Source organism: Euphorbia lathyris, chromosome 7, assembly GCF_963576675.1.
Source record: "Euphorbia lathyris chromosome 7, ddEupLath1.1, whole genome shotgun sequence".
NCBI classification, from domain to species: domain Eukaryota; kingdom Viridiplantae; phylum Streptophyta; class Magnoliopsida; order Malpighiales; family Euphorbiaceae; genus Euphorbia; species Euphorbia lathyris.
Window position 1 is genome coordinate 46,136,702 of NC_088916.1, and position 23,211 is coordinate 46,159,912.

Genomic DNA, 23,211 nt, shown 5'->3' on the forward strand with positions numbered 1-23,211 from the left:
ACACCGAAAGAGAGATGATGCTAAAAGAGGCTGGCTAACAATTATCTCGAAATTCTCAGCTCAAGAGAATTCTGATGTTGGCCAAATTTGCTGAGTATGACCGAACCAAGGTAAAAACAACATTTCTAAGGTTGTAGGTTCACTCTTCCTACTTCTTATACTTACTTTTAAATTTTTCTTCTGCAGCTATGGTCCGCACTTTTTAGGAACAGGTTATCCCTTCGGAGCCCAAACATTATCGAAGACATCACTCGTCTTATCTTAGAATAACATGACTATAAACTTAAAACTAAGTTAATTAAAAATAAACTCAAAACAATCTCATTATGTTCCTAATGTCTAAGAACTTATTAACAAACGTGAAGACTTCTTCGAACATAACTCAACAATTCAAGATGAATCAAGATAATAATATGATTTATTAAATCTAGAAGACAATAAAATTTAATCATAAAATTACAATTTTTCTTACATGATCTTTTCAATTTTTTATTGATTGAATTGTTCTTTCAATTTTACAAATTTAACTCTCGATCAGTTATAATCTACTTACCAAATTTAGTGTTAATGAACCAAAATAGCTAAAAAAAACTATATGAGCTCGCCTTAGTCAAAGTTCAGCTCAACACAAGCTCGAAATCAACTTGATAATGAGCCAACACGAGCTTAAAGAGCTCAAAAACTCAAGATTAAACTCAAACTAAGACATGCCTATCCAAGTTCTACCTATGTTCAGTGTCATTTGGCTCCTTAACACCCAGTACAAAATAAATTAGTTGTATTATAGATATTTAATTCAATTAAAAAAATGTTACTCAATCTACGTCTTTTTACAATTTAAATAAGATTTTTTTTCCCGATATTTACAAATTGTTAAAAATGAAAATATTTTGAAAGTTGACTTTCTTAGTCATTAGATGTTTAGCCATATTTAGTGTTGTTAGCTGTTTATGGTCGCGGTAAGTTGTTTATTAGTTGTTTAATTATTATTATTTTGTAAAATTGCATTAAATTGTTGCTGTAAGTAATAGGCTTAATACATCATTTGTCCCCTAAACTTGTCTAAAATGGTTGCTTGACCCCTTAAACTTTCAAAGTGTCTCGATAGCCCTCTGAACTTGCATAAAATATTCAATTAACCCCCTGAACTTGCATAAAATGTAATCAATTAATCATTCGATTGTAAAAAAGTAAGTCAAATGCGGAAAATATGTTACACGTGCCTTAGAATGTTATTACATACTTCACAAAATAGATTAAAACATGTTAAAAAAGATTTTGGAAAAAGTACAAAAATAAACCTTGTGGTTACACCTGTTTTCGAACAACACCCATGTGGTTTAAAAGTTTGCAAAATGGTACCTTGAGGTTCATTCCGTTAGTAAACACGTACCAAATTGACTAACGGTGTTAAAAGTCAAAGGGAAAAGAATTAATTTGGTCCTTATATTTATTTATTTTATAAATTAACCCCCTTTATTATCTCATTATTACAAAAAAAAACCTCAAAGTAAAAAATAAAAATCAATTACACCATTTTCTCCATCTCTTTTTAATTTTTTGTTTTTTTTCTTCTTTCTCTCTCCTCTTTGTTAATTTCTTTCTAAGATCCTCGTTGTATAATGATAGACGGGGCCATTTTAAGCTGTGCACTTTCATCATCGAAGAAGGTGGTGTTAGAGATAATAGCATTATTATCTCTACACTAATTATCCTAACACTAATTAGAGATTAACTTGGTCTATAAGTCTAATTAGGGTTAGAGATAATTAGCCTTATCAAATTAGAATTGTAATTACACTATACGTCTAATTAGGTCACAGAATCCTAATTAGACTACACTTCTATACATGTCATATATATACAATTGATCAATGACAAACCGTAACTAAGGGAATTATTCGGTCACTCTCTCTCTCTCAATATCTCGGTTATCTCTCTCTCTCTCTAGTTCTTCACAAACTATCACCTATTCCAACATGGTATCAGAGCAGAATACTTTCTAGGCATAGAAATTCAATATTCGAATGATGGCATTCATCTATGTCAAGCAAAATATGCTGCTGACATCCTTGACAGAGTCAACATGACTGATGACAAACCAATTCTAACACCCATGGCCACCACACCGACACTCTCCAAAAGTCTTGGAACTCTTCTTCCCTCGGGAGATAAATACAGAAGTATAGTTGGCGCTCTTCAATATCTTCTGCTAACAAGACCAGATATTGCCTTCCCGGTCAATAAACTCTGTCAATTTCTTCATTGTCCGACAGATGAGCATTGGAAAAGTGTCAAACGGGTGCTCCATTATCTCCAAGGAACCTTAGAATTTGGCATTGTCATGTCATCTAAACCTATTAATCATGTTCACTGTTACTCTGACAGTGATTGGGGTGGTTGTCCGGATGATAGGCGATCCACAGGAGCCTTCTGTGTGTATCTGGGAAAAAGCATCATCTCCTCGCAAACACGAAAGCAACCCACGATAGCCCGCTCTTCTACTGAAAGTGAATACAAACCTGTAGCAAATGCAACAGCGGAACTTCTCTGGATTTAGTCATTATTAAAAGACTTGGGCTTTCAAATACCTCTGCCGGTGCAACTATGGTGTGACAATGTAGGTGCCATCTACCTCACATCAAATCCAGTGTTTCATGCTCGTACGAAACACATTGAACTTGACTACCATTTTGTTCGAGAGCAAGTCGTGAAAGGCTTTCTCACTGTTCGCTTCATTCCAACAGATGATCAGGTGGCTGACATCTTGACCAAGCCACTACCAAGTCTGCGCTTCACTCGTCTACGCTCTCGACTACTAGTCCTACCGCGGCATCGGCTTGAAGGGGGTGTTAGAGATAATAGCATTATTATCTCTACACTAATTATCCTAACACTAATTAGAGATTAACTTGGTCTATAAGTCTAATTAGGGTTAGAGATAATTAGCCTTATCAAATTAGAATTGTAATTACACTATACGTCTAATTAGGTCACAGAATCCTAATTAGACTACACTTCTATACATGTCATATATATACAATTGATCAATGACAAACCCTAACTAAGGGAATTATTCGGTCACTCTCTCTCTCTCAATATCTCGGTTATCTGTCTCTCTCTCTCTAGTTCTTCACAAACTATCACCTATTCCAACAGGTGGTGCAAATAAACGACGAATTTCATCCCATTGGTGAGGCAGTTTCAAAATCTGGTGCTGCTCTTCAAGCTTCTGGTTTGTATAAACTTATTTCTTAATTACATTTTTCTTAAATGTAAATTACAATTTAGCATGAATCATTATTCTCACTTATAACACACTTCTCTCTTCCATAGCATCCCCAAGAGACTCTTAATGAACTCTTTAAAAATAATATAAATAATTGACTCTTAGTGTGGCTAAGATATATCATCTCCAACAATGTTCCTTATATTCACTCCTTATTTATTATTTTATTATTAAGATTATTCTTTATTGTTACCTTACCAATAGTGTGAGGAAAGAGACACATCAATAATAAATTATTAATAAAAAATGAAGTTAGGAGGCACTAAGAGGTGGAGAGAGACTCTCTATTAATAGAGAGGATGGAGAAGTTCTTAGTGATTTGAGGAGCCACTAAGAGATTGTTGAAGATGCTCTAAAGGGTATAGAATTCGACTCTAATTTTGTGCGTGATGGAGTCACTGCACTTATTTCATTTCAAGATATTCCATAAGGTGGGCAGAACATAGGTGCTAAGACCATATTTGGTCCTGAACCTTTATTTGCTGATGGTCTTACTCAGTCTGCTGGGTTATGCGTATGATTAGAATGCCGCTGCTGTCATTCTGTGTCTAATAAAGTCTATGAAATGCTATGGATAGGTTGCAGATACACAAAAATACGCAAATGTAGCATCAGACATTGCTGTAGTTGATTATGACCTCTAGAGCCTCCGATTTTAACTGTAGAATCAGACATTGCTGTAGTTGATTATGACCTCGAAAATCTAGAGCCTCCGATTTTAACTGTAGAAGAGGCTGTTGAGGGAGTGAAACCCAATAATTTTAGAGAGAAATTAAGAAAGACGAGAGAGACGAGAGAGAAAGAAAAAAAATAAAAAATTAAAGAGAGATGGAAAAGATGTGTAATTGATTTTTACTTTTTACTTTAGTTTTTTGTGATAATTAAATAATAAAGGGGTTAATTTTTAAAATAAATAAATATAAGGATCAAATTAACTCTTTTCCCTTTGACTTTTAACACCGTTAATCAATTTGATATATGTTTGCTAACGGAATTAACCTCAAGGTACCATTTTACAAACTTTTAAACCACACGAGTGTTGTTCGAAAACAGGTGTAACCACAAGGTTTATTTTTGTACTTTTCCCAAAGATTTTCTTACTTATTCAACTATAAAACATTTTCTTCTCTAATATCAACATACCCCGATCTTGGTCGTTTTACTTTTTTAAGATGCGTGTAATATATCTTTCGTATTTAATTTATTTCTTTACAACCGAGTGTTAATTGATTATATTTTATGCAAGTTAAGGGAACTAACAAGACATTTTATGCAAGTTCAGGGAGCTATCGAGACACTTTGAAAGTTCAGGGGGCCAATAGGACAAATGCAGTAGGCAAATTAAAATATCTAATGTGAACATGTTTTAAATTAATCAACAAATAAATTATAAAATAAAAAATGTATTCCATAAATTAATAAAAATAATCTAAATAAAAAAAAATTTATTGAATACAACTAAAGAAGAAAAGTAGTTTGTGGAAATGAACAGGATAATTTTGCCGGTTGTTCATGAAAAGCTACAAAACGGTGCATTTTTCAGAGAAAATGTTAAACACTTCGGTTACATAAACCTAACTAGACGCAATATTTCCGACGGTTTGAAGTGAAACGTTAAACGCTCATCCAAAAAAGTGAAACAAACAAATTTATCAAGCACTCGATATGTGAAATTAAAAATCAAAGCTTAACTAACAAAAACCAAGAATGAGATTAGCAAAATTTGAGTATTTGTGATCGTCATCCTTAATTGCAAAAGAAATCCATAGAATCTGAACACAACTAAAACTGTTACATGCTTCTGATCAACTGAACTGACGAGAGGAAATTGATATTTATAAGAGTATATGCCAAAACCAAAGAATAGCAACATGTACAGATCATACAAGATTAAGAACTCTTCTTCTACATTTCATTCACTATATCATTAATCACTTAGTGTCCTTTTTTTTCTTTCTAAAAGACCAAAAATGAACTATTTCTCACTTGCGTCATCAATCCCAATGGCTGGCAAACTACAACAACTCAATTGAATAAAAAAATAGAAACTGTAGAAAGAAAGAACCACCCAAGAAAGAAAGGGAAAAGGGGCACTCAAGAACATACATAGGGTTGGTTGTTCTTGTGATCAAATACATATGTTACACCCACAAGAGGACGGCCGGATAGCTGGCTACTATAAATCAAAGCAACTGAATTGTGAAGCCGTTCCAGTATAAATTGCAGCGGTATCCTAGTAGTAGTATTTGTCGTATCGTCTGTAATCCTTCGACTAATCAAAATTCAGTGGCCTAACTATCATTTTATAAGGGGGCTTAGCCCTTCTCCTTCCCAACCAAGCTTCAGCATCTGATCTACAACTTTCAAGCTTAACTGCAACAAAGAAATATGTTCAGCTCACCCACAAGCAACAGAATAAGCAGATAAATTACATTCATGACCCCTGATCTATACCCCTACTAGTACTAACATTATGAAAAGGAAAAGAATGGAAATTCAACTCACAGCAGGATCAGTGAAGATTATCAACTGTTTATCTGCAGTTGATACCAATAGATTAGTGTTGTCATTGTTTAAAGCTAGAGCTGTAATATCCTGGCCTTCTCCAAGCTTCAGTACATGAAAAACCTGTAATAACATCTCTCTTTAGCAAACCATAACCAATTAATTGTGGACCAGACTCATAATAGCAAATTGATATAGTAAGACCCAACTAGGGCTACACATTTCTGACACAACCTGGTTGACACGATTATTATGTGAAATATATAGATCACAGGACAACCCATTTTGACACCCCTAAACCCAGCCACCCAGGGCACTAAACATGGTTTATAGCCCGTTTAAATGATACCGTAAAATGTGTAAAGCATCCATAAATGAAATGCAAGTCTAGGAAAACTAAGCAACAGGTAACCTCAACCAAAATGGAAAGTTAAAGATCTCTGATTTTTTTAAATGACTCTAACAAGCAGGCATTTGCTTTGACCAGGAAGAATGACATAGATAGTTCAGACTACGGAGCAGTAGTTAACAGTCGAGAATTCGACATTAAAATAGAAAAAAAAAATAAAAAAAAAAATCTTAGTGGTCATTACAAGTTAGCATATAGGATAGTGAAGGTGCGTGTTGACCAGCAAAAGAATTGTTTGATTTTCATACCTTAAGCGTATGCAGATCCAGGAAACAAATTGAGGGGGTAAATACATCCAATCTGTTCCTCTTCTCGGTTTCCTCAGGCTGTAGATTAAAATCTTTAGCTCCATGTTTGTTTAAATTGAAATCTCTATTGTTATCACAAGTTCCGTCATCTGCTGAACCCGAGTTCATTCCAATCAAAGCACTCTTACCATCAACAGAAATTTCAATGCAACCAACATTACAAGAGAAAGGAAGTTCTACTCTAGTAATCAGTACCCCATTCAGAGTAAAAGTACTTAGAGTATGATGAGACTTGTTCCAAGTTAATACAACCCCCTCAGACGAAAGGCTAACAGCATGGGCCTCTACACCGACCAGTCTTCTAATCAAGCAACCCCTTCTTATAGAATGCAATAAAACATCAGAAGAATAGGAGGCAGAAACAACTATTCCAAGATCTGAACTGACACAACAACAAAGTACTTCTCGGTGATGACCTCGAAGGACATGTATAGGACCCTCTATACGACGACTCCTGTTTTTGTCTGCCAAGACATTTCCTAGAGCACTAGAACTTGACGTAGGCGTGCCAGTAGCAGTGCCAGTGCCAGTGCCAGTGCCAGTGCCAGTACCAGCACCAGCACCCATGGCAGACTCTAATGTGTTGGTTGCATGTAAAGGAAATGCCCTGTGGATCTTCCAGAGTAATACAGTAGAATCCCTAGATCCTGTGACAAGATAGCGGCTATCTGGTGAAAGAGCAAGGCAAGTGACTGGAGCACAATGACCAGCGGCAGTTTCTAGGGTTTTTGCTCCATCTGATGAGACTAGCTTGATGCTACTATCCACATGCCCACCTAGATGTATGAATATTAATGTTAGTTTATTTAGGCATACAGAAACAAAATTCGAAAGCAGGATATTAAATATAGAAGCAAACTAAATTGTCATCAAGCTCAACTAAATAACAAAGCTCAGAAAGGAGCAAAACAAAAATAAAAAAGGTTATAAAAATGAAGGTGATATCGGGATGGTGAAAAAAATGAACATAAGAGCTTAAAATGGGTTTTACAAAAATAAATAAATATAAATACCTTTTTTAGTTTTCTATACCATCTCTGAGAGCACCTGAGTGTGATCATTCTTACATTGACTTAATAGAGATTTCCCCCTCTTTTTTTTTTCTTTTTTCACTTTTGTACAAGGGGGCAGATTATCAAAATAATGTAACTACGGCTGTCCAAAGTTCAATTGGTTGTCTTATAGTCTTGGACCTTACATATCAACTTAAGCTTTTAGGTTGAATGGTTCTTTGACATTATATACGAGCCTCCTAGACCAAGAGGTCTAGAGTTCGAATCCTGACAATCCCAAATATTTCAACGCAACACAGCCTGGGCCTTTGCTTTACATATGCTTCAAGGACAAGGAACATTAGCGTGTAGCGGTATATTAGGTATAATATAAACACGTGTCTTGAACCTCACCTATCCGCTTGAGCTTTTGGGTTGAATGTTCTTTGACAATTACCAGAAACTGATGCTATCAATCACATTACTGTCTATTCTCCTGTAACTACTTTCATCATTCGATCTAAACAGTTATGAAGTTTAATGGATCTGAAATGTTCTAAGTCCAGATATTTATGGATTTTCTCCCACCTAACACCTTGCCATTTTATCAGCATGGAACAAAATACTAACTGATATAGAAGGCATGGGCATAAACAAGAGATGGCTAAATCGCAGAAAGTAAGCAATTTCATCAGTTGCCAAAGGAATCCATAAGGGGGACACAGTAAAAGATATTCAAAGAACAATAGGCTTGAGAATAGTGATAATGAAGCCTATTAATTGTTGGCATATTATCCATTCAAAACATGATATGTGTGAGCATAGGGAGGCTTAATAAATCCAAACTCCAAAAGTTGATAAATAGGTATAAGTCATATTGTTTTTGTGTGGAATTCAATGATCATCAGCATGGAGCAGAAGAGGGATGCATAAAGGTATGCCTAGTGGATAAGAAAATTTCAACCAATTAAAATTTCCAAAAGATGCTTCTATAACTATTATTTCGGATACTATAAAGACGCTGAGTTCATCCAATGTCATCATGTTTTCTTTGTAATTGTGGCTGCTAGTTTTAAATGATTTAGGCTGTCTTTGATTCCCAACCATACTGATCATGCTCAATAAAAGCAACAACTATACTTCAAAGTTCATCCAACACACAGTGATAACAATTTACAACATTAAAATACATTATCAATCACACAAAAGCACTTTCGCCTGTAAACAGAAGAAGAGTTCTTTCACTTGGACCCTTACAGATTTTCTGGGCAATGCAGAGGAAAAAACAAAAGAAAGTTCTCAGAAGAGTATCTTGTCATTCTAAAAATTGGATGACTGCGCAGTCATATTTTGGGTCTCCAGGAAGCCTTACCGCAACAATGTCCATCCCTTGTCACATACATGAGACTTGTATTTCATATTGAATGGAGCACCATTTGTTTCAGTTTCATAAAATATCCTCAAATCAATAGAAAAAGTTCCGTGAAGTTATTACCATTTATTCTATTCAGTCTATTAACAAATTCCTGTACCAGCCACCCAAATTATGATCTCTCCCAAATTATTTCCAAAGTCCAAACCAAAAACATTTATTCCCATGGTTTCCAAAGTTTCACCTGAGGCTTCCATAAGCTTTCTACTGGTAATATATACTAACTTTGCATCTTTACTTAGCCCCTCCCATATGGTTTGCATCACAAAGTCTTTGCTAGTACAATGTTAATAACAGAAAAATCAATACGTCACTTCGGCCAGATGATTGCACTAGTCCACGCAGAAAAGGGCTCAGAATCAAATTTTTGGTTTTGCTAGAATAAAGAGACACAGAAACCAAAATAATTTAATGAGCATCCCATGTTTAACTGGAAATTCTGGTGCTTTTGTTGGAATAAAAGCAAATTAGTTAACTGGCTAGTTAACTATGGATTCACATGCAATGAAAAACCCTAAAAAGAACATAAGAATAGCTTATTGATTATAAGCATGCTTACCTGTGATGATTTCTTTGTCACATGTAATGGAAACCACAGCTGTACTTCTGATCCCAGATGAAGCAAATGCTAGTGCACGAGGAAATTGCCATTCATCAGGACCTGATCCTGCTGGCCCTTTGAACATGCGCATAAGAGTTCCGCTGGCAGAACTTGCTGATGCTTTTCCATGTTGAAAGAGGAAAGGCATACCCTGTCCATCAGGGGTGTTGGGTTGCCACTTGTGGTCTGCAACATGTGCTGCTGGTGCATTTATATCAGCAATTATAACAGCATCTGAAGAGGCATGAATGGCGGCAGCAGGTAGATTACAGCGTTCAGGGGCTGGAACAGCATAAGGTTTGACTTCTTTTGGGTTCCGAAATATAGTCTGGCATGAAAAATTTGTAATCAGGGATATGTTGCACCAGTTTATGCATAACCACAAGAAAGAAGACCCTAATGGCAAGTTGCAAACAAAAGCTATTCCAGAGCCTAAAATTTATCAAGAGGGCCATAATTTTTTAAGATATTACATCTATCTCAATCTAAGAGGTGGATCACCTATAAAATGGCTTTCAAAACCCTGGCTTCTCATAAGGGTCGTCAATTGAAATTTATGAACTAATGCTTTATAACTAAACCATAATGAGAAACAGGCAACAAGAGCTGTGCTGAAGATGAGAAAATTCATATGTGCAAGAAAAAAGAATGCATTCAAAACTTTATCCACCACAAAAGTATAAAGGATTGCTTAAGATCAGACCTGCAAATGAAGAACATCTGCTAATGGCATCTTCTTGAGGTGAGGAACAGTCAGCAGTTGGGATGGGGTTTGCCCAAAATAAGCAATCTGATCTTGTGTAGCACGTTGTTGCGCCTTTCATTAATAGATATGAAGAGTAAGCAAGTTTTTAAAATATTCAATTCTATTAAAAAAATTCTATTTTTATTTTAACTAATTCTATTTCAAATTCTATTAATTAATTATTAATAAATTGAGACAATAGCACCGCAAAAAAAAAAAAAAACTCACTGGATCTGATATCTTGTCAATATCAACTGTTCCTTCGTAAGTGATGTAAAAGAATACATTATTTGCCTGTATAGCTTCTTTGCCACGTTGCTTATAGCTGCATAATCATAAATGGAAGGGCACAAGGTGTTTAGGATTATCCACACAATAACTGACTCAAAATGAAAACACTAAAGCGAGACAAAACAATGGAACAATAGTGAAGGATATATTAATTCTTAGAGAAACCTACCCAAATATGAGATCAATCCAGTCATGCAAATGTGCAGACACATACTCACTCTCGAGAGCCATCCGATGTTTATGAATGAAATCAACTGGGCTTTCAGCCCAAGGAGGAAGTTTGACAGAGTCTGAACTAAAAAATATATAAGACTGAAAAAAATAGAAAAAGAAAAAGAGGAAAAAAAAAAGTTTGCAGGACATACCGAGCTTTCCTCCTAATTGGGTTGTACCAAAATCAACTGAATTTTCATTTGTTAAGATCTCAGGGAGGAAAAACAACTCAGGCACCTAAGACAACCAAGAAGCCGCACATGAACCGCAATCCCACAGAAAGTTTTATAAGAAACAATGGAAATATAAGACAAACAGTCAACTAGTCCTGAAATAAAGCAACGCCTTCATGAGAATTATCAGACATACCAATTCCTTCACATCACTCATGTCCTCAAGAATTCCATTCCAGGTAGCAGTAACATCTGAAAACATCCTGTCTGCATGATCAAATTTTCCACCTTGCAATTGAATTGAAAGCGTTGTAAATGGCTCCACTCTAACAAGATAATATAATACCTGTAAGTTAAATATCAGTAATCAGGCAAGGTAAAACCACATGGCTGTAACTTAAAACAGAATAATTTGAAGAAAAATGCCTAATCTACACCCCAAAAAGTAATAAGCACAAAGAATACATCAATATGAACAGGATTCAGATGTCAATGTGTAGAAAAATGTTTATGGGATAAACATTATGATATCATTCAATACCATCACAACTACAATAAATGCAACACCTTTACGTCTATGTTACGTTGGTTCGTGGAATGGAATATCCTAGAAATTGAACCGTTATTCAAAGCAATTTCATGAAATAGAATAACTATTCACATCTCTATTCTATTACCATTCTCATGTTTGGTTGGAATATTAAGATAGAAAACGAGTGAAACAATATAACAGCTTCATTTATAGATTATTTTAAAAATACCAGTTTTTATGCTATTGCTTTTCCAAAAAAAAAAAAAGAATCTTTCACTTATAACTATTTTCAATTTTTATTTAAATGAACTATGTTTAAATCTAAATATATTTTTTTTGCCAAAACATATTAGTAATATTTAAAAATATATATATATAATAAAAATTTAAAACAGCTCTGGAAAAAACTAATACTTAATATTTTTTTAATATTTTAATTTGTTCATCAAAACTCATTTAAAGTAAATAATTTTTTATGTGAATTACTTATATCTCTGCTTTAATGTAAATTGATTTGTTTAATAAGATGCTCTCTTTGTCAAAATCCATCAACAACAACAACAACAAAGCCTTAGTCCCGAAATGACTAAAGCAGAGATAATAATAAAAAAAAAAGGCGGCCCGGTCGCACTACGCGTCCCCGCTGAGCGAGGGTCCGGGGAGGGGTCCCACCACAAGGGTGTACTGGGGGCAAGCCTTCCCCTGCCAATTTATTTGGCAAGAGGCCGCTCCTAAGACTCGAACCCGTGACCTCTTGGTCACACGACAACAACGTTTACCGTTGCGCCAAGGCTCACCCTCAACAATATTAAAGAATAAAAATCAAATAAACAAATATATAAATAAATATATTTTTTATAAACTCCCACTTTGCTAAAAAAAATCAGCATAATTTAATTGTACTTCAGTTTTGGTTTATCGACTACAAGTTAAAAAAAAACAAAAAGAACAATGTAAGAAAAAAATTACAATAAATTCAATGAAATAAATATAATAAGTTAAAATAATTGAAATATAATCCAAGCTTTAAGGAGTTTGAAAACAAAGAAAGAACTTCAATTATTGATATCTCAATAATCACACATCCTATTTGTACTCTCTTCTTGAATAAAACAAATTAAGGAAAAAAAAAGCCAATGATAAAAAAAGTAAAAATAAAAAACTTTGATTGGAAATTTTATTAAAGTGCAATACTAAAAAAATCTTACAAGAAAATTAATATATTAAAATATTTTAAATGGTAAGTTTACCTTTTGTAGTTTGATTGAAATCTTAATATATTAAATATCCTATGGGCATATTTAAGCCTCTGATCAATTATTTTTCCATATTGAGCCCTTAATCATTGATTCGGTTATGGATTCTGCCCTTATTTAACTTTTCCGTCGACTTTGGATGGCATGCATCGTTAGGGCGATTCGGCTTATTGACGTGGACAAATAAAAATAAGAGTTTATTGACTAAGATAGATAGAGAGTAAAAAATAACAAGAAATTACAGAAATTAATTTCCAATAGATTCTTCCAAACTCTATCGTCTCCTCTCCCATTTTGTGATTTTCAACATTAGAATCGTCAAATCGATCTTCTCCACTCCCAAACTCAACGGAAAAGTTAAATAAGGGCCAAATCCATAACAAAATCAATGATCAAGGGCTCAATGTGGAAAAATATTTGATGAGGGGCTTGATCTTTAAAACAGGTAGAGTTCAGGGGCTTAATTATGCTTATTGCCTATTAAATACTACTCCCTCTGTTCCATAATATTTGTCTTTTAAGGTTAAGGCACAAGAATTAAGAAATGTAATCAATTCTAACTAAAAGACTTTGTTACCCTTGTATTAATTGCACATACTAATTAATTTTTATATAATTCCCAAAATAAAAAAAGCAACTTAAATAGGGGTATATTTGGTAAAACATCAATTAATGTGCATGGATTGAATCAAAACGTCATATATTATGGAACAAAAAAAATTTCTAGGAAGACAAATATTATGGAACGGAGGGAGTATAAATTATTCATTTATAGCATATTTGATTATATTAGCATAAATGTATTGCATTCTTTTTGTAGTCACATTTTCAAAATTTAATAGATGCCTAATGAAAAGCTAAATCATGAGGAAAATATATAGATTACAAAATTTGTTGGACATGTTATAAAAATTAATAGAATAATTTAGAAGATTGTTATATTTCCAAAGAATGGTATTAAAAATGGAACCAAATATAAAAATACTTATTTTTTGGTGGAATAGTTACTTAGCTCCTCTTTATTACATGGACCAAACATGGCCTACACGATAAAGGGCGGCCCGGTGCACTACGCCTCCCCGCTAAGCGAGGGTTCAGGGAGGAGTCCCACCACAAGGGTGTATTGGGGGCAAGCCTTTCCCTGCCAATTTTTTGGCAAGAGGCCGCTCCTAAGACTCGAACCCAGGTCACACGACAACAACGTTTACCGTTCCCCCAAGGCTTGCCCTTTACATGGCCTACACGATAAAATAGAAAAATTGCATATCGATCATTTTAGTGCATGTTTGACATTGCTTTCCAGCTTTTCCAGCTAAAACCAGTGTTTGGTAAATGCAAGACCATGATACAAATATCTATAAGTCTAACAAGATAACATGTAGGCAGCTTCCTTTAAACATAAAATAAAGTTTCTTTGCAAGCAACAACTTTAAATTATCAGACAGAAGGAAACTTACTGTCCCAGCACTTGAGTAATGAGAACCGTAATGAAACTTCGGGATAACTGGATCATCAAAGCTAGAATATCTCTCTTGGAATTTTTTTAGCCGGTCGGGATTCAATGCACCAACAGGCTGCAAATACATAATACACTATAATGATAGTAGAGAAGAGCAATGAACATTAAGTGGAAGCAAAAATTAATTAATTCCACCTTGGAAAGATCTCTGTAAGAAGAAGGATCAGAAAGGTCCAAAGTCTTTGAATTGTAATCAGAAAGAATCCAAGGGAAAACTGGGTACTGCAAAAGGGGAGAAAGGAATTAGTAGCAAATGCACAAAAATCCTACCAAAAAAAAGTAAACAATAATACAAGAACCCACCTGAGTTATGTCATTATAACTACGCCCAGCTAGAGTATTTAGTTGCATTAGATATTCAAAATTGCTAATCTGCATAGTGATTGTGTTTCAGTGGTTAAAAGGGAGAACATCCCAATTGAAATCATAAGCATAATTAAGTCCAATTTTTTATACCTCCCACCTAGCCCAGCGTTCCATAAGTTGAGTTCTCTTCAAGAGCTGTTCCGGCCTCTACAGTAGAAAATAAATTACATATCTTAAATACAACTGCAAAGACTTATGATTAACCAGCTAGTGTCTCATTAAAATACAAAAGACATCCTAAAGTTCAAGTGAGCATGCAAATAATTAGTTGAGACATTAAAGAATATACAAGTCAAAGAAGCACTTAACCTGGGTAGCTAGATAAATATTGTTCAAATGAGGAGGCCGTAATTGAACAATTGCTCGATAAGCATTTCTCCTCCCCTCAGTACTCTGGTAACAGATAGTTTAATCCACAGAAAGGTTCATAGTCAGACTTTAATTCACATTAGCAAAAAGGAGTGAATAGCTAGGAACATTTTACAATGTACCCCAAAATCAAAGAAGTAGTTTGACCGGTCAACCATAAAAAGTTCCAGAGCACTTCTTCTTAGTAGATATCTGTGGCCAAAGACATAGGAATAAAAAAAAGGTTAATAAAAATTAAGAAGAAAAACCTTCAAGCTAAAAATTAACGAGAAGACAAATACAGAATACCATCAAGTAATAGTTGTTAAAAAAAATGGCAATAAATTCAATAATATAAAGATACTAATTCATGAAATACTCCCAGAAGGTACTCCAGTTAAATAAAATAGAGTAAGTGTCACAATCCACCTAAGGCTGGAAATCCATGTTATTATGCTATTTGATATCTTGCGGAGTAATAGAAATGACATATTTGGGTCCACACAAACACAATGAAACTAATTTTAACATCCAAGATCCCATTAAAAAAAAACATGATCCTTAAATTCTTATAGGTAAAAAAACTGATCAGTTTATCAATGTATAATCTGCTCAATAGGAGAAAAGCAATTTGACATAATTATTACCCACACAGAGAGCATCCGATTGCACGAAATAAAGTTTGGGCTTGAAAGCAAGTTTCTTGTATCATTGTATAACTACATCAGCCTTGGAATGCACAATTGTGCAAGTGACTCTCCAGAAAAGGGAGATCGCCAAATCTCTTGAAGGGAACTTTTTTGATAAAAAATACTGAGAAGCGCATTGCCGGAAAACAATTATATCAAAGAACCCCAAATCTAGTTTCCATTTTCAGAGTATTGGACTTGCAAAGTTCCAACACTCTGAAACTACATTAATTGTAGAGTTACAGGAACAGGCTCACTGCAAATCCATTTAGGCAGTCAACTTAGCAAAAAGACGGAGCGCAAAAGCAATGCCAAGTTGTAAATAAAAGCAAAGAGCTCTTCATCTGCATCTAAGATTTGATCTTAGAATTGAACCCACCAAAAACAAACCTATTGCCCTCAGTCCACCCATTTCTACTTCAGTTAAACAAACATATTACATTAGCAGAAATGTAAATTATAGTCATTTCTGTAACTCATACTCAGCTTTCCCATAAGAAATTGATTTCAATTTCACTACAACATCTAACAAACTGAGGCACCCAAGCATGTCATCAGGATGTCTGACAGCCAAATTCTTTTATAAGAAAAATTACAGAAATAAATAGAGTTATAAAAGCTGTCATAATTCCACCTTCGGCTATAGATCTGATGGAGAGAAGATATCAACCAGCTGCGATCTTTTTCGCGGTCTTTTGAGTGACAAGATTCTATTCCATCCGCAGCATTGTTTTCAGTAGTATCGACTATAAAATTTATTCTTCTAGTTGTTACCTGGAAAAAATTTATTCTTCCATTTACATTCAATTTGTTGGAAACACGACATATTTAAACATCCACCAACATTAAGCAAGAAACGTAATGCATACAACAACGGCACACATCAGAAGAACAGAATTCTCAACCCAAATCACAACAGGATTTTGCTTGTAAGCAAAAATTTCAAACCAAAGGCCATTTGTGAATCAGTATACCAGCAACATCATGTTATGGTCACAACTCACGGCTAACACCATTTCCTCATGAACCACAATAGATAAAACTCTGAATTCCATCAATTGTCATTACTCCCTGGACTAATTTTTCTCATCATTCTTCAGTTTAAGATACCCAAGACAGCTTTCATGCATAAATTTAAATTACAGGTTTCACTTGTATAGAATTGAAGCTCTCAGTTCAAACACAGTGTCAAATTTTCCATTTCTATACGAGCATCCTTACAAAAAAGCATGACAAAGTGAATGAAAATAATGGCTTGGAAAGGAAAGGCAAATGTGTCAGTTTCTTTTTCAATTTCAGGCATATCAGTCTTGAGACATGGCATTCACAAAAAAAAAAGTACTTGGTTTAACTTGTAAGCTTACTTGGAAGTTTCCTCGTATAACCCTTAATGGTCGGACCATAGATGATGTAAGTTCAAAAACAATTATATCATCAAGGTCACTAGGAACATATCCTGGTGCAACTGCTGATGTACTTTCTAAGTTTTGATCAGTAGCAAGTGGAGCATCACTGGTTTCTGCAGATGGCTGCAGGTTTTCATCAGTTGTTCCCTGCAATCTTTGTTGGTTTTCTCCATGCTGTTCTATGTTGTAAGCTCCACCATCTAAGTTATCAGCTTCAGGATGTTCATCATCTTCATTTATTCCATCCATTGAAATTGCTTCAGCTGCTAGAACAGGAACTTTCCCTTTATCATTATTCCTCTCAACTTGATCCTCATAATTAGCAGCAGCACCAAAATGATCAGACCCCCTGTAATTCCTCCTCAAACATCTTCGCATCCTTGAAGAAGTTTCCATAAAGTCTAGCTTCCAGAAAACCTAGGTTTGTGGTTACATAAATAAAAGTCAGCATAGAGCATAAGAATCAAGTAGAGAAAATAAAATATGAAGGACAGGATGAACAGTCAGCAACATACACGTTCAGGTCTACACAAATGGTCCCCAAGTGGACCAAAAAGGCTCTTCATCTCAATCAAGCAATGGATAAGTTTGCGCCATGCTCGCATCCCATTGAATAAGCGATGTTGAGTTACTACATCAACTTGAGCACGCCTATCAACCTAGAGGAAATGAGCAAATAAATGAATGTGGTATCTCAGCTTAGTTAAGTAATAAAGTTCGAAAAGAAGGAAAACACAATTCGAACCTCCGATCGCTGCATGTTTCTAGCTAAAGCAAAACTTGCAACAAGGACTGCAACAAACTTATAAGATAGGGCATTAAAATCTTTCCCATAGACAGATCTAGTGTCAAATGTATGCATACATTCCATCCAGGCAACTCCCATGGCTTCAGCGGTATTCCATCTCCTCACACGTTCCCTATCGCTGATATTTCTTCGTTGTGCAGATGTTGCCATTGCAATTGCGCTAAGGCCCCTTCCCGAACCAATCTTAGCATTACGCTCAAGGTCCCGTGCAGCTGCCAATGCAGCAGCCTTTGCTGCAGCCTTGTCCTTAGGAAGGCCTGGTGCTTTGTTAGTCACCTCCGAAGTTTTCTGAAAGCTTGAAAAAGTGTGTAGTCTAGTTGATTTCCTCTCAAGCAAGGAATCACGCCTAAGTGGTGCAGTTGGTGGAGGAGGTAAAGGAGCTTGGTGGGTTTCTGTACCTGCAGCACCAGCAGCAATCATTGCCAATGCCATAGCAGCCGGTGGTGATGCAAAAGCAGCAGCCCAAGCTGGTGAGATCAGGGAGAGAGCAGCCTGAGAGAAACAAGATTCAATTGTCTCAGCAAACACAAATACATCATATATATGGTAACATACAAGATACCAAAACCAACATTAACTAGCATCCAAAGTTTGCAATAAGAGCAAAAGACACATTTAACAAATTCAAAAGAAAAATAGAAAGAAGGGCCTTTTTAGCAACACTCTACCTGCACTTTTTCTTGCTTCCACAATTTCAAACCAGGATGAGAACAATGATAATATATGTGCTTGATTTTCATCAAGTAGAAATCTTTGTAAATAGTCCAAGAGCTTCAAAGATTAACAATATAAATACTTAGAATATGCATCTACCATAGACATTATTCTAACCAAATTCCTCAAAGGATACCTTTTCCAGTGGCTTTGGATTTTTAACACACATAAATGACAAAAACTTATAATATCAGACCCTTTTATACTCAAGTAGCTCATCATTCAAGGGGAATGGAATCAACAAACTTTTACAAGTCTTAGCCTCTAATATATACATAAGCACTACTTCAATGCCCAAAGGTTGGGCCAACATTCCATGAATCCAGCCTTGCATGCAATGGAACTCGGAGGCAAGTATCAGATGCACCATGGAAAATAAAAATGGATCCTAGAATCACGCCCATTTCTAGAAGCATGTGTTGACCTTCTAAAAAATAACTGAACTGTATTATTTCCAGAGTAGCCATGTGATTTTAAGACTATTCCAATGTGATAAAACACAATAAAATTCAGGCCCAGGATTATGGCACAGTGGTAAAATTTCATTGCAAGGAGCTGCAGAGATTAAGGTAAGGATGAATAAAAACCAATGACCTCTATAGGGAGTGCATCAGCAGCTAATGCACGGTCATCAACAGTAAGAGGATTTGAACCATCAGCCATGGCCAGCTCATGAATTTTAGCCAGAAGAGGGCGCCATCTTCGCAACACAGCAACAAATGGTGGTAAAATAGCTTCAAGGTATTGCTTACGAAGAGGTTTTCTATCTTGGCCAACAGCATGCCATATCTGCAGCATACAAACCAAGTGAACCCAATCAGTAAGGTCAAGACACCCACTATTTTCTAGCCAAATGAGGAAGGTGGGAGGAGAGCAACATAATTAAATGGAAATCAGGACAAGTAAGCAAAATATTAAGCAATTCATTGATAAGAAGATACAGCATGTTAATTTTGCAAAGAACTAACCTCAGAAAAAAGAACACAAGAAGCAACCAAAACCCTCTGCCTCTTTGAATCGGAAATGGGCATATTTAGAGCAGGTGAGAGCACACTGAAAACGAAAAATGTAAACTATGAACAATCATATATTAACAAAACATGAGTAAAGCAGCAAAAACATCCCAATGATGATAAGAACAAAAACCTCATGTATATGTGTAAATCATAAAAAAGATACAAGGCCCTACTACCGTGATAGTTTCACAACTCTATGTGTTTATATATATAAAAAAAAAAAAGGGCGGCCCGGTCGCACTACGCGTCCCCGCTGAGCAAGGGTCCGGGGAGGGGTCCCACCACAAGGGTGTACTGGGGGCAAGCCTTCCCCTGCCAATTTATTTGGCAAGAGGCCGCTCCTAAGGCTGGATTCCAGCATAATGCTTTAGCTAATATTCTCAAATGTATTGTTGGTTTAGGCTCTGTTTGGTTCAATAATTAGCAGTCAATTTCCACCAGAAACTAAGGATGGTTGGTGGTAGCAATTGATTGTAAAATGTTTGATAACTCAGTGGTTAGGAACGTAGATATATTATAATTTAACCAATAAAAGCATACGTCACTTTTACACATCATATGACAACTTAGCACTAAAAAAAAAAAAACATAGAAAATATATAACAATAACTATAGAAAGTTTTTTTAACATCAACAAGGAAATCTACTAGTTTGATACTAGAAAAACATATAAATACGAAAACATCTATTTAATATACAAATTTAATTTTTGGCAGGCTCGCTAACATACACAATTTAAATTCAGAACTTAATGGTTCCCTTCATTCTTGACGCAAATTTAATATGTCAAAAACCAGCTGGGAATTATTCACTCATTAAAAAAATTAAGGTGGTAAAAAGTGCTGAGCAGAGGAAATGGAAGGTTATTTTTGACTTGAAATACCTAGAAATTAGTTTTGGCCTGGGTCTCCAAAACTTAAAATTTAATTAATGGATGAGAAGTTGGTGTAGTGTAATGCATAAAATCTAACAGCCAGCAATAAGAATTTCCATCCTGTGTTTGTGTTACCAAATGTCTAACTGTAGTGGTTGGCTCATAGTCAAACAGCTCACTGCCACACCAAATGGGCACTTGGGTTGGGTATAATCTTGTTTGCAATCATAGGTAATCCCTAAGCATAAAAGAAAATCAAAAGTGGAGAGAGAGAGAGAGAGAGAAATTTGCTAATCACTTAGCTTGATAAGATCATAACACCAATTAACTTCTAAGTAAATGTTAAGGTATGGGTCTGTCTGCCATATACAGCTGCATATGTGTGTGCATTCTCCTTCAACAACAACAACAACAACAAAGCCTTAGTCCCGAAATGATTCGGGGTCGGCTAACATGAACCATCATATAAAACCGTGAAAATCAAGTCGTGTCAGCGACACAGATTCGCTCCCTCCACTCCGTCCTATCCACTACCATATTTTCCTCAATTCCCAATAAACTCATATCACTCTCGATCACCCTCCTCCAAGTTTGCTTAGGTCTTCCCCTACCCCTCACCACTACATCCCTTTGCCACTCTTCGGTTCTCCTAACCGGCGCATCAAGCGCTCTACGTCTCACATGGCCAAACCACCTTAGTCGGTTTTCTCTCATTTTATTCATATAGTTTTAGTCTATATGGTTATCCCATGTTTTTCCAGTGCATTCATATGGTAAGTTACAATAAACATTAAACATCAGATAGATTTCATGTATCAAAAGTAAAATAAAGAACAGTTATACCTCCACAACAAGGCTGACCGTGGTTGTCTCATCATCATCCGAGCATTATTCTCTGAAGGTGGGATTCCTTCAGATGATTCATCCTCTATGCTGACATTCCTCATAAGCATATTGGTTTCCCCATCATCTTCCTCCCTCATTGATAGAAGCACCATACGTAGCATGCATAAGAAAGGTTGATCACTGTCCAATAACTGGTATAGTAATGCCATCCCACCCATCCCAGTGCCAGATCCTCCACCTATACCAAGACCACCACCAAGTCCAGACTCATCCAATAATAAAGCTTGAAGCATGGAAACTGACTTCTTAACTAAAGGAAGTTCAATCCAGTTTCCATTTGCATCTTTTTCCAATGCAGATCTCCAAGATTCCCAGCCACTGCCACCACCTCCAAACACAGATGTTTTTATAGGATGCCCTACACCATACCACAATCTGCTTCTGTATTTCCAACCCTCAGACAAGTCCATAGCAATGCTCCCATATGACACAAAAGCACAAGAAACAGATTCGTAAGGCTCAGCTGCTGCTGCTGCTGTGAGACGCTCCATTACAGTGGCTGAAATTTGCCCATTAGCATCAGCCATGGAGGCAAGGACCTTACAGAAATTGGATTCATAAGTCGATAAACTTCAAGTTATATGGGGTAAAAATAAGATATACAGCAACAAAAGATCCCACAATAAAATTAGTGATGATTCTATAGCAAAAAATAGAAACTCAAACATAGTCATATCAGAGGGGTAAAAGTATTAGAATACATACATCAAGAGGCAATCCTCCGGAATCACTGGACCTGCGATCACCAAGGGATTCAAATGATTCCCTACCAGTTGATGCCAGCTGGGTTGAGCAATAATTAATGGCAGATACAAGGGTCAATGGAGATGGAGAACTATCAACCAGATTTGCACAAGAAAGCTTGCTCTGTAACCGTAAATGATCTTCAACAAGCATCAAAATGACAATAGCATTTTCAACCAATGCCACAGAAAGCTGAGCAGCAAAATCGGCTTCCACTTTAGCATCTTTCGCTGATAAACCCTCAGCTGCAACACCAGCAGCTGCTGCAGCAATAACTTGAGTCTACAGCAAAAGAAAAGCTTCACAAATTCATAACGGGCGCCATTTTCTTACCGTTTGATCCAAGTTTAAACATAAAAATGGAACTGTTCAAACTTTCATATTCATGTGATTCAACGGCAATATTTGTGTTAAGTAACCTCAAAAATTCAAGTTTTCTATACATTGATAGAGTTAAAAATAGTAGCTTATTGGCCCTCATGCTAGGCTCATTTCTTTGGCTAAGCCCATAATTGCGAAAGTTCATTAGGAAACCTAATATTGGTTAAGTAGCATGTTTGGTGTTATCTTTTTCTATAACACATGGGATCCAACCGGATACTTTTGACCTTTGGTACTCCAATGTGACAATTAATATAGATTGAAAGAACAAAAGAAATCAATTAACATGTAGTTCATTCATGCATGTAATGAGCAATATAGAAGTGTGAATTGCAATGTGTGTGTGTGTGTGTTTGTGTGCATCATGCAAGTTATAGTCCATGTTTTCTTCATTTTTAGTGTCTCAAAGATGACAAACATATTAAGTGCCGATTCACCTCACAGATAGGACAATCTGCAAGCAACCAAGTAAGGAGGATTGTATGCAATATATCTACTTTTTGTTGAAAATATGTTATGTCTAATGTTGTTGGATTTAGAGGTAGAAAAAGACATATATAAATGAAGTTAAATACCATCTCCATCCTGATTGTCACTCATAGTTGAGATCACATGCATCTAAAGCAGAACCAAATCATTCCTCAACTCTTTAATACTTCTTTGTAAATATTAGTATGGATTACATATTTAGCAA

General features: G+C 35.7%; 1 protein-coding gene across 1 annotated transcript in view; it reads right to left on the reverse strand.

Annotated features, from left to right (window-relative positions):
• Positions 1-5,109: 5,109 nt before the first annotated feature.
• The window catches only part of LOC136200946 (BEACH domain-containing protein C2), a 31,462-nt gene continuing 13,360 nt past the window's right edge, over positions 5,110-23,211 (reverse strand). The window contains exons 11-33 of the mRNA XM_065991450.1: positions 22,098-22,418; positions 21,330-21,931; positions 19,565-19,649; positions 19,191-19,385; positions 17,820-18,374; positions 17,590-17,733; positions 17,033-17,491; positions 16,303-16,442; positions 15,123-15,192; positions 14,941-15,024; positions 14,722-14,778; positions 14,569-14,637; positions 14,401-14,487; positions 14,204-14,320; positions 11,155-11,304; positions 10,938-11,022; positions 10,742-10,862; positions 10,510-10,606; positions 10,240-10,353; positions 9,495-9,864; positions 6,452-7,287; positions 5,795-5,917; positions 5,110-5,662 (exon numbers count right to left, since the gene is read on the reverse strand). Of these exons, the coding sequence (XP_065847522.1) occupies positions 5,588-5,662; positions 5,795-5,917; positions 6,452-7,287; positions 9,495-9,864; positions 10,240-10,353; positions 10,510-10,606; positions 10,742-10,862; positions 10,938-11,022; positions 11,155-11,304; positions 14,204-14,320; positions 14,401-14,487; positions 14,569-14,637; positions 14,722-14,778; positions 14,941-15,024; positions 15,123-15,192; positions 16,303-16,442; positions 17,033-17,491; positions 17,590-17,733; positions 17,820-18,374; positions 19,191-19,385; positions 19,565-19,649; positions 21,330-21,931; positions 22,098-22,418 (4,956 nt within the window). The 3' untranslated portion in view covers positions 5,110-5,587. The remainder of the gene's footprint in view (positions 5,663-5,794; positions 5,918-6,451; positions 7,288-9,494; positions 9,865-10,239; positions 10,354-10,509; positions 10,607-10,741; positions 10,863-10,937; positions 11,023-11,154; positions 11,305-14,203; positions 14,321-14,400; positions 14,488-14,568; positions 14,638-14,721; positions 14,779-14,940; positions 15,025-15,122; positions 15,193-16,302; positions 16,443-17,032; positions 17,492-17,589; positions 17,734-17,819; positions 18,375-19,190; positions 19,386-19,564; positions 19,650-21,329; positions 21,932-22,097; positions 22,419-23,211) is intronic.